This window comes from Ambystoma mexicanum, chromosome 1p, assembly GCF_040938575.1.
Source record: "Ambystoma mexicanum isolate Mex_15411 chromosome 1p, UKY_AmexF1_1, whole genome shotgun sequence".
NCBI lineage: Eukaryota > Metazoa > Chordata > Amphibia > Caudata > Ambystomatidae > Ambystoma > Ambystoma mexicanum.
Genome location: NC_090921.1, coordinates 1,159,059,891 through 1,159,073,654, shown reverse-complemented (window position 1 = coordinate 1,159,073,654; position 13,764 = coordinate 1,159,059,891). Strand labels below are relative to the sequence as shown.

The window sequence follows — 13,764 nt, the reverse complement described above, 5'->3', positions numbered from 1 at the left end:
AAACCTCATCAAACCTTGTGCCCCCCTCCTTTTCCTATAAACTGAGCCCGACCTACCAGAACACCCCAATTTACCTGGCATGCGGTCCTTCCCCCCACCTCCTTGCCCCGCTCCTCACCCTGACCCACTGTCCCCTGCCTGAAAACAATCTGCAACCGGATGCCGACCCGCACAACTGCTGCACTCGTGTTTAAATTTGCACATCCACCTCGTGCAGCCTTCTTTATTGAACGCCCAACATGCTGCTGAGGGATGACCCCTGCCTCCTACCAAGAAAGGGCCGGTAAGGCACGGGTAAACCGCTTGCCGTGTGTACCGTTGGAGCTGTCCTCGTCGGCGCCATCCATTGCAACCAGAGATCCATATCTATCTCCCCCCAAACCACCTGACTGTCCTCCGCCAACCTTGCTCTAAACTCCTCGTCATACTGCACCCAAGCGAAGCCCCCAAAACTCGTAAATGCCTTCCTAACTACATCCATATATTTCAGTAGAGCCACGCATCGCTCCGGGAATTTCTCACAATATACGCTGGCGTAAATGATAAATGCTGACGTCCAATTCTCAATAGTCACTGGGACCCTTGGGCGCGAAGCTAGTTCCCTCTCTTCTTCCTTAGACCCCTTCTTTGCTCTCACTTCCCTATGGAGCAGCTTACAAACATCTACAAATTCACCCGTCTGAATCTTCTCCCTGGTCGCTGCCATTAAATGCGCCCCCAAAGGTTTTGTGATACCCATGTATGGCAGTTTTTTCTCTTTTCCTTTCACTTCCACCTCTTTTTCTTTTGCAACCTGTACCTCGAGCACCATGGCTCCACCACCTTGTCCGTTTGAACTTCTACTGAGCAATTGCCCTTCTCATCCCCCAAGGCTCCAATGACCTTTACACCAACCTCTTTCCTTACCCCTTGCAGACCAGACCCTTCATTTCCCGTCCCCATTCTCGTGTCCCCTCTCTGCCATGCAGATGACCATTTGCTCTCCTGCTCACCTCTTTCCACACAGCCCGTCTGCGGTCTGGCGTCCACTCCGATGCTCCTCATCTCTTTTCTTAATGGGCTCCTACTGCGGGGACAAAACATGTCAGCAGGCTCACCCAGCCAATTGTTCCCCCGACCTCTTGACATCCGCCCGCCCTGCACCTGTCTTTCCCAATCCCACCTCAAACTCCTTCTCTCCTCCCCCTTCTCCTTACAGTCCTATAGCCTTCTTCCTCCCACTGCCCCACATAATCCTTCAATCCAGCTTCATCACCCCTTAAATACCATTGTGGATGCGAGCTCATGCTTGAGTTGAGTCGGTCTTCTTCTTGCGAGCCCGGGGCGTCCGCCCCGCCACTCCTTTGACGTCTTCTCGGTGGGGCCGCAGAAACCCCTGTCTGGTCCTCTTCTCTCGGGCGAGGTGTGCAGTCCTCCACCCTGTAATCCTCCTTGCTAGGGGCTGTGCTGCACCCTCTAGGCTCTCCTTGCGCCGACCGAGGAGGGGCCGTTCTTAAACCCTCTCCCTCCTCTTGAACATCGGGGGCTGCGCAGCACCCTCCGCCCTCACTCCTAACCGGGCGGGCCATTCCGCGCCCTTCCCTAACCTCAATTGATGGGGACCTCTCCCTCCTTCTACCACCTGCACTCTTCCGCAGGTATTTACCCCCTTTTCCCCTTTGCCCTGTTGTCCCACACTGCGCCCCATCACCGCACCCACCGTGGCTCCCTTGACCCACCCCTTCTTGAGCACTCCTCACATCCCCTAAATCCCCCTGGTTATTATTAACTCCCTCCCTCTCTGGCTCCCCACCCGAAATCATTACTCCCCTCGACGCTCTCCTGTCAATCTCCCTCCTCGTCTTCCTGCCCCTGCATTCCCACACCTCCCCTCTCCCCGCCGCGGGGGTGCAAGCCACCAACTGCCACGAGAGCCCCATCTGCCGCTGCTCTACGCTGCAGCCTACCCCCGCCTACCTCCCCCTTCCCTGTGACTTCCACTACCGCCCCTTCCAATTGGGCCTTAGATGCCCTGCTAATGATTTCCAGGGACTCCCTCAGAGCCCTAGCATCCACCAGACCCTTCTTACTGGCTCCCCGACCCAGCATCGTGCACCAATAATTTGGATGTGCACCAAAAATATGCCCCTTGCAGCTCAACTAGCTAAGCTCCCGAGCCAGCACCTATCCGTGGACCAATACCCCTAGCCTGGGCAAACCAACAACGAAAATTGGGCTATAAAAATAATATCCCTGAAAAACTGAATTAAAGCCTATAACTCCCAGATAAAATATAGAAATAATTATAAATCTAACAACACCGGTGCGCACACGCACCTTTGACTCTCTACTGACTTGAACTTCAGTTCCCAAGGGCGTTCAACCTACCAGCGCCTTACAGACCATACCCCTGGTACATAAGGCGCTAGATAAATGCAAAGTAACATAACATAACCATTTTATTTTATTATTTATTTATTTATTTATGTTTAAATTACCCCCACCTGAAAATAACCCCTACCCTAAAAAGCCCCCTCCCCTAACTCCTAACCAACCACAAGGGAAAAAACACACAAAAAAAATAATAAAAAAAAAACAGGAGCCCACGTTACTAAGGGGCTGCAATCTCACGTCCCAACCGTCGCCTGCCTCCCGAACCTTCCCTGACAGCTTAAATACCCCTTGGAGGCGCTCTCCCCCCCCACGACCAACTCGCTGGCCGTGTGCAGCGCCAAAATACACCCCGCCAAATTTCACTTCCTGCATTTTTTATTCAGTGTATTTGCATGCTTTCCTCTCACTTTGCGAACTTTTGCGCCAATTTTTCACTTCTTTTCTAAAGTAGTGCGTCTCTGAGAGGCGCACGTCTGTGAATGTGGCGCATCTATTTCTGGCGCATTTCAGGTGCATATCGAATGCATCTCGGATCTGCCCACTTTTCTATTTTTGAGAATCCGGCCCATGGGAAGGTAGGGGGCAATTTTTCTTTGCATTTGAGGACACCTCAGAGTTCTCTAGGGGTGATATCTTTTGAATCGAGCAACTGGGGACTTTGGTGCCTTGCCGTGCATTGTTATGCTGCATGCTGCTGTCACCTTCACCAACTGCATACAAGATGCGCATGCCACAATAGATCAACATGTACATACTGCATACAAGCAATCCGCATACAAGTATGTTGACACATCAATTCACCCCCAAGTATCTCAACATGATCCACAAAAGAGTATGCCAGCGGTATCCCAGCACCTGTATACTGGACGTTCATCCACACCGGCACTGAAGGTGCCCGCACCAAGCATCTACACACTTACCAAAAGGATGCTCACACCAGGGTATGCTGGACTAACACTGCCATGCATGTAGCCCCTCTAATCTATTCAACATGCAAGACGTCAGTCCACCGTTCCAGAAATGTCAGAAAAGATGTTGCCAGCCTCTAAAAACTTTAAGGGTGCATGTATACCAACATCGGCGTCTAGGAAGTGGGCACCATCTGCACATAAGATCCCACAGCAACGTATATTGGTAAATACATAGACGTCCACACAAGGGTATATGCTTGCCCGTGAATACTGAATAACACATGTATTCACTTCCAACACTTAAAACAGGTGTGCACACACACACTCCAAACAAGATGCGCACACCAAAGTATGCCAGCCCTAAAGGTCCCCACCCATCTCAGCATTCACAACAAATAATGAAAGGCCACGGTTCTTCCAACAATTGCGTAACGTATACTATCATGACATCAGAAGCTAAATGCCCCCCATCATGACATCAGAAGCGAAATGTCTCTAATATGGCAATAAGCACCTGTTCGGGGGTCCGTCCATGGGTGGTAACAGCCAGAGTCCCAAGTTTAGCGAGGACCCTAATACCAGGACCCAGCAACGTCATCAGCCGGTAAAGCCCCCAGAATGGGTGCTTATTGCTATTAGCACCGCGAGACTCACCCTCAGAGTTCCAACAGCGATACATGTGTATGAATCGACTGGTCGCGGCGAGCGCGCGACCCGTTGATTTATACAAAGGGATCCATTCCTCATCTACGATGACCGATGACGCCATGGAACCGGATGCCCCTCTTTCATTTCCATGGCTGCGATCGGGTGAGGTCCACAGCCCTGCTACAGCCAAGTGGAAGGAGGCAGGGAGAGGGGAAGAGCGGGTGGAGAGTGGGGTGGGGGTGGGAGGGGTGGACGGAGGGGGGGGGAGATGGCCAGCAGGTTCTTCCACTGCTGGGGTGCTGAGAACCCGGACTTGGATCGTTAGATTCAGGCTGGGGTTTGAGCAACCTGATTGGTTGACGCACCCGCCAAGGGTGCAAATGAAGGTAAAAGGTAGACAAGCATTTAGCCTGCACTGTGACACACATCGGGCGTGAATTCCATCTGATTGTAAGGAAGTTCGAGTCAGCAGAAGCTGCACGGGTGGGATTCCTCAACACTTGAAGTTCTTCATTCCATTCCGAGCTGCTGGCTTATTTTGCTCTCCTGCACGAGGCACAGAGGCCGGGCTGCGGCCACGCGGGCAACTCACAGAGCCAAGGAGGAGAGCAGCCAAGAAACGCAGCCCACCCTGCCACAATGAACGGCCCCGAGCCATCCAAGACCAACCTGCCACGGCCTGTACCCGACCACCCGCCGCCAATGTACAGTGCCCAACCTATGGCTAGCGTGGCGCCACCGCCACCATACGTGATAGCGCTCAACCCCACGTACTGCCCTCCTCCCTACCCACAGTACCCTGGTAACTGCCCACCATACACTGTGGGATACATCAATGGGCAGAGCGTGGTGGTGACAACACAGCCTGTCAATGACCTGCCCCCGAGTGTGCCGAGAGCCAAATCCCACACTGGCTACTCGGTGTTCACCCTGCTCTGCTGTTGCCTGCCCATTGGGATTGCGGCTCTTGTCTTCTCCATGAAGGTAAGTGTTCAGAGACAGGTCAAGCCTGTCAACTGGAATTAGTACAGGACTGTACAGGAATTCCAAAAAAAGGTGCTTCTGCACGGTGGACTCCTTAGCCGGGAATAGCAGAGAGCGCTGCCGGTCCAGACTGAAGTGTTGTCACGGAACGTCGTGCCTGAGGGGTGTAGACATTCAGACGGGGTTCCGCACGAGAGAAGCAGTGGGTGCTGCGAGGAAGGCTTGCTGTTCAGTGTGTTTTCCAGCAAAGACATTTCAGGAGTTTTGCTCGTCACTAGTAAAGCACGATGTGTTCTAAAGGGACAGGTTACCCTGTGGACCCCGGCAGGTGTGCATTAGCAGGGGCGTGTGTGGCTTAGCCAGTGCTGAGTGTGGTCGTGGGCGTGGTAGATTATAGAACTGAGGTCCAATGGCGAGCAGTGTAATGGCGCGGCTACTTGAAAGGCAAGTCCTACAAAGGAAAGCGGAGGGACTCATCAACAAACGCAAGGGGATGTGACGTTGTCAGAAATTAGCATATCAAGGTGAAATATGCACATTTCGAACATTGGCTTTGCATAACCACTCAAATTGCACAGGGCGAATGTCTGGGTGGGAATCGTCATAGGGATTAGCATGTCAGTGGGAAGTCAATGGGTGGGCAAAGAAGCAAAAAACACCTACAAGCTGTGTGTCCTCCCTCATATGTCTGTCTCTCTGTCTAAAATGCAATAGTATCGGCCAAAAGGTGTCATAAGCAACACCTGATATCCCAAACTAAAAATTGAAAGGTTTTCTGAAAAGCAGAAACCTTTGGCTTTGCCAGTGCTTGTTTTTGACAGGACGTCATGAGTAGCTGAAGGCAGCCCTTGTTAAGACATTTTTATAACACCCATAGCGGATTTAAAGCTCCAATTAAGTCATTAGCTTTCGAAGACTGTTTTGAAGAAAAAAAACACCTGCAGGCACTTCAAGTGCAAAGTTTAATGGTAAAACTTGATTTAAGCGAGCTCTAAGAGTTCCAGTTAGGAGGTGACATGAACTGGGTGAGGTGGCTAAAGAGATGTTATCCAGTGAAAATGTTGCCAGAGAAAATGTAGACAGTGGAAAAGTCGTGGTGAAAGTACCTCTGCAGTGAAAAAGTTGCCAAGCAAAATGTATTTAAAAAATGCAGCTGACAAGTAGCCTGAAATGTAGTGATGCTAGGGGAATTGTGAAGGTTAGGGAGGGTTTTGCGGGCATGTGATTCCCTGGTTTAGGGTTAAAGTTGTGGGTAGGGTCAGGATAGGGGTAAGGGTTAGAGTAAAGATTTTGGTTAGAATTAGGGGAAGAGTTGTGATCAGAGTGGATGCTGCAGGGTTGGTGAAGTTGGGGTTTGGTTAGTTGTAAGGGTAGATTAAGTACCAGGGTAAGTTTTAGGGTAAGGTTATGGCAAGGCTAGGGCTAATAGAGTAATGGTTTGTGTAAGTCTTAAAGGAAGGGACAGGGAAGTTGGAGAGGGCTGGAGCTGTTGGCACAGGTCAGATCAACCTAGTGTTAGAGTTTCAGTTAGGTTAAGGCTAAAGTTAGGTTTAGAACAAGGTGTTGGGTTAGGGCAACGGCTATGCCATTTTTGGAAAGCTGGTGATGAACCTGGAATTAGGTTCACTGCTCTGGTTCCATTGATTTTGTATTGAGTAACAGGCTTTGGAGCGCTGAAGCGTTAGTGTTCTGTAAGAGTTCAGGGTAGTAGTTAGAATTTGGGGTAGCTTTAAGAAAGGAGTTAGCGTGATTGTGGAGGTTTTATTAAAAGTTTGGGTCATTATTAGGGTTACAGCATTGTACTTTTGGGTACTAAAAAATAGCTTTTTGGCGACCTTATTAATGGCAGCATTTTCACACTTTGATTGTGTTGAATGACTACATTATTTGAAATTACTGATTGCTGGCTACATTTTCGCATGGCTACATATTGCTGCGGACACTTTCACAGAACAATAGGGATTAGCATGGCCGTGGACAGTCAATGGGGGGTGGAGAAATAAGCAAACAATGCCTAGAAGCTGCGTGCCCCTCCCCATGTGTAATTTCTCTCTATCTCTACTCTAATACAATAATTTTGGCTTACAGGTGTCGCAAGCGATACTCAATAGCTGAAGCTAGAAATCAAAGACCTGACTGAAAAGCAAAAACCTTTGGCTTTGGCAATGCTTGTTTTTAAAAGGACTTCATGAGTGGCTGAAGGCAGCCCTGGTTAAGATATTTTTATTACACCAGTAGCAGGTTTACAGCTCCAATTAAGTCATTAACTTTCAAAGACTATTTAAAAAAATAAACACTGGCAGGCAATTCAAGTGCACTGTTTGATGGTAAAACGTGATTAAAACGAGCTCAACTGTGAAAACAAAAAAGAAGATATCGAGGCTGAGTCCCCCAAAAGGAAATACACCGAACAAGGGTTACAAAGGAACATACAAAGATCTTTCTTTTATACTGAACAGTTTCAAAGGAAAAAGCAACAGATAGCTATCGGCCCTCAGTACAACACAGCAAACTCCAGCGTGGTTCAGTATGCTCAGTGAGTGCGACTGTACATTAGAATAGTCGCACTTTGTATACCTTCGAAAACATGATATTCAACCCATTTCCTAGTTAATATTAGTTAATGCATTATGTATCTAGGGTTCGTGCCGAGTTCACACATCTGTGCAATTAGAGTTTACCTTCAATGTATTCACTAACAAGCTATACTGGCAACAGTATATCTTAGGATTTCATGTTAAGCCTTCTAAACAGTTTTATACAATGTAGTCAAGCAAGCGTTCAGATTTCAGTATTTGAATACATTGGGCCTCATTAGGACCCAGGCGGATTTCGCGGTGCTAAATGCACCGCGAAGCACGGCGGAAAGCCGTCGATAGCGCCATGGGGGTTGGCGGATTTACCGCCCCATTCCGACCTCGGCGGAGCGGTAAATCCCCAATCCCCATTCTGCCCTTCCCCATTCCCATTCTTGCCCCATAGGGTATAATGGGAGTGGGGAAGGAGTTAATTACGCCACCGTAAAATACGGTGGCGTAATTAACAACGAGGTCCCGTAGCGCCATGGTTTTCTCCGCCTGGTAAAACCAGGCGGAGAAAACCTCCATGGCGCTAAGGGAACTCGTAGTACGGCGGACGGGTCCGCCGCGATTAGCGCTGGCGGAAACCCACTCCGCCTGGGTCCTAATGAGGCCCATTGTGTTTTACATATGCTCATGGATTAGCTTTGTTGGTTCAAGTAATCCTCTACACACAGGTCAGCAAAGGACATGGTCTCAGTTCATGACCCCAACATGTAGCCTGCAGGAAAGTTATACATTAGTTTATACACATAGGTCAAGACGGCCATGTTGCATTCGGAATGACATTGTCCACCATCTTAGAACACAGGGTGACTTTAGAGGGAGAATCTAAAATGGCGGATAGATCTAAAATGGCGGCTTACACTGATCTAATGTCAAGACCTTGTAACGCGGATTTCCTCGCAAGTGGCTTATAAGCAACTTGGCGTAGGGCAATAAACATATATTCAAACCGTATAGGAGGCACGATATAATTTCCCGTTCGACAAACCCTCCTTTTGGCCTATGCCAAGCGCTAAACTACTTCTGGTCACTTTACAAACAACTCCACGTCTCAATATCCAAACACCCCGAATCACTATCAGAAATATCTATTGCCATTAGATCGTCTATCAAAATCTCTTCCAGCACATACAGTTTGGAACTCTTATCTGGGGCGTATACCTTGTGTCCTATTGTACCTATCGCCTGTGTGCAACATCCCCCTAGCATCAAACATATACTAGGTAAACACTGTATACAGCAAAAAAGAAACAACAGAATTCCCAAAATGATCAGTAAGACCGAAAGCACCTTCCAACCCCAAGATCGCAAGAAGTCCCAGAACCAAGCGCTAAGATCCCAGTTTCCCTCGACGATATGCACTTCTGAACTAAGGACGTGCAAATTCTGCATTGCCTTGAAGATAGTTGGGGAGGAATCTGGCACGAAAACACAGCAAGCAGACCTCACTATTTTACACACTCCACCACGTTCTGCCAGAATGACATCTAATGCCATCCGGTTCTGAAGTGCTACTAATCTTTTTGCTTTCTGTTCTAACGTCATATTACAGAGTATGTCAGTGGTCCGGTTGATGGTTCTCTCCAGTACTCTAGCTAGTCTTCTGATGTCTTCAGAGTTCGCAATTTGTCCCCAAAATGGCACAAGGGATTTCACTACGTCTCACAGAACCTGTGCTGGAGTGTCACCATTCTCATCCCGACGTTTACGAGCCTTTGAAACCTCTACAGTACTGGCTATGAATACCCCGGGTAACAAGAAACCTAAATAACAAGTTCCCTGCCAATCCCTGGGTAACCATGGAAATGCTACATTACCGCAAATAAAGTAGACGGGTTTGCCTACATACAAAGGTCTGTCTTCCCCAGTCAAATTCGCAACGTTGGCACAACCTTTAAAATTTCCCATTGACTGAGTACCATTCCTCTGTATGCAGAAAGAAACTGAATCAGGGCTATGGTTAACAGTGTACGATGGAGGCATGGTGTCCTTATTGCCTATAGGAGCCACCTTGAAGGAAATCAAGGATTGAAAGGGACAAGACAGTCTATCATAGGGCCTAATAGAAGCAACGTTAGGCTTACTTCTATTTGTGAAAACCGAGCATCCCAAGGGCGTAAGAACACATTTCTCAAAATTATTCAAATTAGTACCATCAAAGTTCCCCGAGATGCCATCGTTCCATCGGCCAAAGAACAGTGCTCTAAGAGAAGCATAACAAGCAGTTGTCAAAGGTAAAGGATGAATATACCAACCTAGCCCCTTATCCCCATGTTGCGAGCAGACCCAACAGTTGGACTTATTAAAAATGGCATGTGTAGCATTCATGATAAGTAACAAGGTATTGTTGTAATATCTCTGTCTATGCTGGGAGTCTCTAGGAGACAAAGTATGCAAATGCACAAAAGGAGTAGGGACAGTGGGTACATTTTCAGTCGGTAACAAGGTTTCGAATGGATGCAAGTCTTCCAGGTACCAAAAACTTAGCACAGTTACTATTATAAAACCAATTGACATTATAAAACGACAGCAGTATGCTTTCGGGGCCCAAACAATTAGTCCATTCTCACTGCTGGTCACACAATCATTTATCAGTCCTGTACGAGCAGTAGCAGTTGCAGGCATTGCAGTCTTCAAACGAGCAACCCCAATGTTATTGGCTGGTGACCCCCCCCGGCCGAGCGACTTCTTAGTCCTTTCACAACCCTAGCCAACAGAATCCCCTTTTTCACACAATTATTTGGGCAAAAAGCAAGCCCTTGATGAGTTTCCTTTCTTTTTCGAATGCACAGCCGAACCGTGCCGTAAGTCTATTTCCTTGGACGCAAATTGTACCTTGTTGTCCCCAGTACTGATTGACCCGAGAACAATGTGTTGTCACTTCTCGTTGGAAGCGACGTATCAAGAGCAAGTGGCGATGCAAGATCTGGAACGACAGTTTCCGGAAGCGAAACCTTTGGAGAGTGTGGGGACAAGATGGCTAATTCCCCAGGCCTCACGGGCTCAGAGAACGACTCCGATGCACTTTCGTTGCTGTTTACTGCTTCGGGATCATTGGTTGCAGTATTGGTGAGGCGTTCTGTTTCTTCTGTATCGTATGGCACTGGGAGAGGAAGTCTCTTGACATGCGTTGCGTGGATCCAATCTTTTCTTCCTGCGACACGCACCTCAGACTGTGTGACCAGCAGGACCTGGAAGGGGCCCCACCACCGAGGTGCAAGGCAAGAAGAACGCTCAAAAGCCTTGGTTAACACCCAATCTCCAGGCTGGATGCTATGACCTGGGCCTTCGTATCGTGCAGGTAAAGCCTCTCGCACCTGGTGATAAATCAAATACAGGTTTTTAGTCAACTAGCTACAGTAATCTGATAGAAGTACATTTTCAACATTCTTTAAAGATCGACATTTCGGAAGGTTCCAGATATTGGCAGGTCTCCCCATGACCACCTCAAATGGAGAGAGCCCAGTCTTAGTTTGAGGGGTTGTACGCTTGGCTAGCAACACGATCGGTAAGGCGTCCGGCCATTTTAGTTTGGTGCCGGCCCACGTTTTAACGATCTTGTTCTTGATGATACCGTTGTGTCTTCCTACTAGTCTGGCACTTTGAGCATGTCTGGCCGAATGGAACCGTTTGTCGATCTGCAATGCCGCACATATCTGAAGGATTACAGCAGCGACAAAATGTGGACCATTGTCCAACCAGATGTCTCTTGGTAGCCCGAACCTGGGAAATACTCCTTTAACATGGTTTTTGCAGTAGTCATGGCTGTAGCGTCTTTGACAAGAAAAGTCTCGACCCATTTCCTGAAAGCACAGATGACAACTAACACATATTTCAAGTTATTACATCGTTCCATTTCGATAAAATCAAAGTGGATAACCTCAAAGGGGACAGAAGGTGGACCAACATTTCCCCTTGGAGTTGATATTCTGCTTTCCCACCTTATGCTGTAAGCAGATCATGCAGTCTTGAACATAGCGGTGAGCTATTTTAGAGATTTTGTCATTCGCCCAAACTTTCTCCAACATTATTGTAACCTTCTGGGCACATATGTGTGTATGGCCATGAGCCATGACCATCATCATTACATATGCGTCAGGAAGTAGCCATTTCCCTTCAACCACATCCACCCAACACCCATCATCATCAAGTTTCCCCAAGCCTTCTGCCCATCTCTTAGATTCTTCTAGTGTGGCATCGGCTTGGATGTCCTTTACGGAGTCGACACCCTCATCCATTACATAGGCATTCACGGTCTCCCTTGAAATGTATATCTCTGTGGAAAGATTGGTGGCAGTCTGTTTAGCTATCTGATCAGCGAAAGCATTCCCTTTTCCTATATCATCTATAATCTTTCGATGTGCTGCACATTTCACGACAGCTAACTGAGTAGGGAGTGCAAGCGCTGAGAGCAGTTGTACTATTAGGGAGCCATGCTGAATCTGTGTACCATGTGAAGTTAGGAACCCTCTTTCTGACCAAAGTCTCCCAAAGTTGTGAAACACCCCAAAGGCATACTGACTATCAGTATATATGTTTACTGTAAGCCCTTCGGAAAGTTGACAAGCTCGGGTCAATGCTATAATCTCTGCGGCCTGCGCAGAGTTATGCGTGATTCTCTTGGTTTCCACGACTGTGCTTAATGTGGTGATTGCATAAGCAGCTGTGGATGTGCCATCCGGAAGTTTGAAGCAGTAGCTATCGCAAAACAGCTCCCCTTATGGATTATTCAAAGGAGCGTCCTTTAGATCAATTCTACCCTTTGTCTCTTGTTCGGTAGTATACAGACAGTCATGTGACTCTTCGTCACTACAAGCAGTACCTTGCGGGAAAGGTAAGCGTTCAGCCGGATTAAGAACACAACACCTCCTAATTTGCATCTGGGGAGCAAACAAGATCAATTCATATCTCGTCAACCGTGCGGAAGTGAGGTGTTGCGTTTGAGTTCTGTTCAATAGAACATCTACAGAGTGAGGCACCATCAGGGTTAGATCATGGCCTAGGACCATTCCCTCACTCTGTTTTACAGACGCAGCAGCGACAGCTCGCAAACATCTTGGCAAACGCATGCCACACGATCAAGGGCGGAAGAAAAGTAACCGCATGGCCTATTCTTGCCTCCATGTTCCTGCGTTAATACAGCCAAAGCACATCCATCACATTCATGCACAAACAACACAAAGGCCTTTTCATAGTTTGGTGTGCCCAAAACCAGTGCCTAGCACAATGCAGTCTTGAGCAGATCAAATGATTGCTGGGGCTCCATGTTCCACAGCAATGATGAAGAAATGCCCTTCTTCGTCAAAGCCAACATCGGCTTAATCACTTGTGAGAAGTTTGGGATCCACAACCTACAGTAAGAAGCCGTAGCTATCAAGGCTCTAACTTCTTTCTGCGTATTTGGGACAGACATTCCAGAAATGTGTTTTATTCGTTCAGGTGTCAATCTTCTTCCCTTCTTTGACAGGAGGTAGCCTAAATAGGCAACCTCCTGACAACAATATTGGAATTTTTTAAGCGAAGCTTTGTGTCCATGTTTAGCCAAATGTATAAGTAATAACACAGTGCCCTCCGTACAAGCGCTCTCAGAGTCGGCAGCCAAAAGTAAGTCATTAACATACTGAAGCAATGTACAAGTAGAGGGCAATTCAAGGGTATCAAGCTGTTCTTTCAAAGCCCTACTATAAATGCTAGGACTTTCTGTGTAACCTTGCAGTGCACGGGTAAAGGCGAACAAGCATCCCCCTAAGGAGAACGCAAACAAATATCTACTGTCCTTGTGTATAGGAATACTAAAGAAAGCATTCTTCAGATCCACAACATTAAAGTAAGTAGCTGAAGCCGGAATCATAGTTAATATCGTCGTCACATCAGGCACAATTGGAAATTGTGGAGCGACGACCTTATTGATGGCACGTAGATCAATTATGAAACGAAAAGGAATTGCATTATCGCCTTTTTTGTACACGGGCAAAATTGGACTATAGCACAAACTACCTGCAATTTCCTCAATCACCCCTCGATGCACAAAATCGGAAAGAATGCATTTCAAAGCTTGTTCACCCTCAACTGAAATCTTATATTGTGGAATACGTGGCAACTTTATTCCATGTTTCAAGACTATTTTAACAGGCTCAATCTGTAAAATGCCAACGTCATTGTCATCAATTGCCCATAAACACTCTGGTACATCACTGAATTCTGGCGGCAAAGGTCTGGTTAAGAATTGTGAGACAGAAAGTTGCTATGGTGAAATCATCAAA

The 13,764-nt window shown here is 47.5% G+C and overlaps 1 protein-coding gene across 1 annotated transcript in view; it reads left to right on the top strand.

Annotated features, from left to right (window-relative positions):
* The first annotated feature begins 4,351 nt into the window (after positions 1–4,351).
* LOC138450477 (dispanin subfamily A member 2b-like) overlaps positions 4,352–13,764 on the top strand; it is a 76,848-nt gene continuing 67,435 nt past the window's right edge. Inside the window, exon 1 of the mRNA XM_069604840.1 lies at positions 4,352–4,916. Within this exon, the coding sequence (XP_069460941.1) occupies positions 4,572–4,916 (345 nt within the window). The 5' untranslated portion in view covers positions 4,352–4,571. The remainder of the gene's footprint in view (positions 4,917–13,764) is intronic.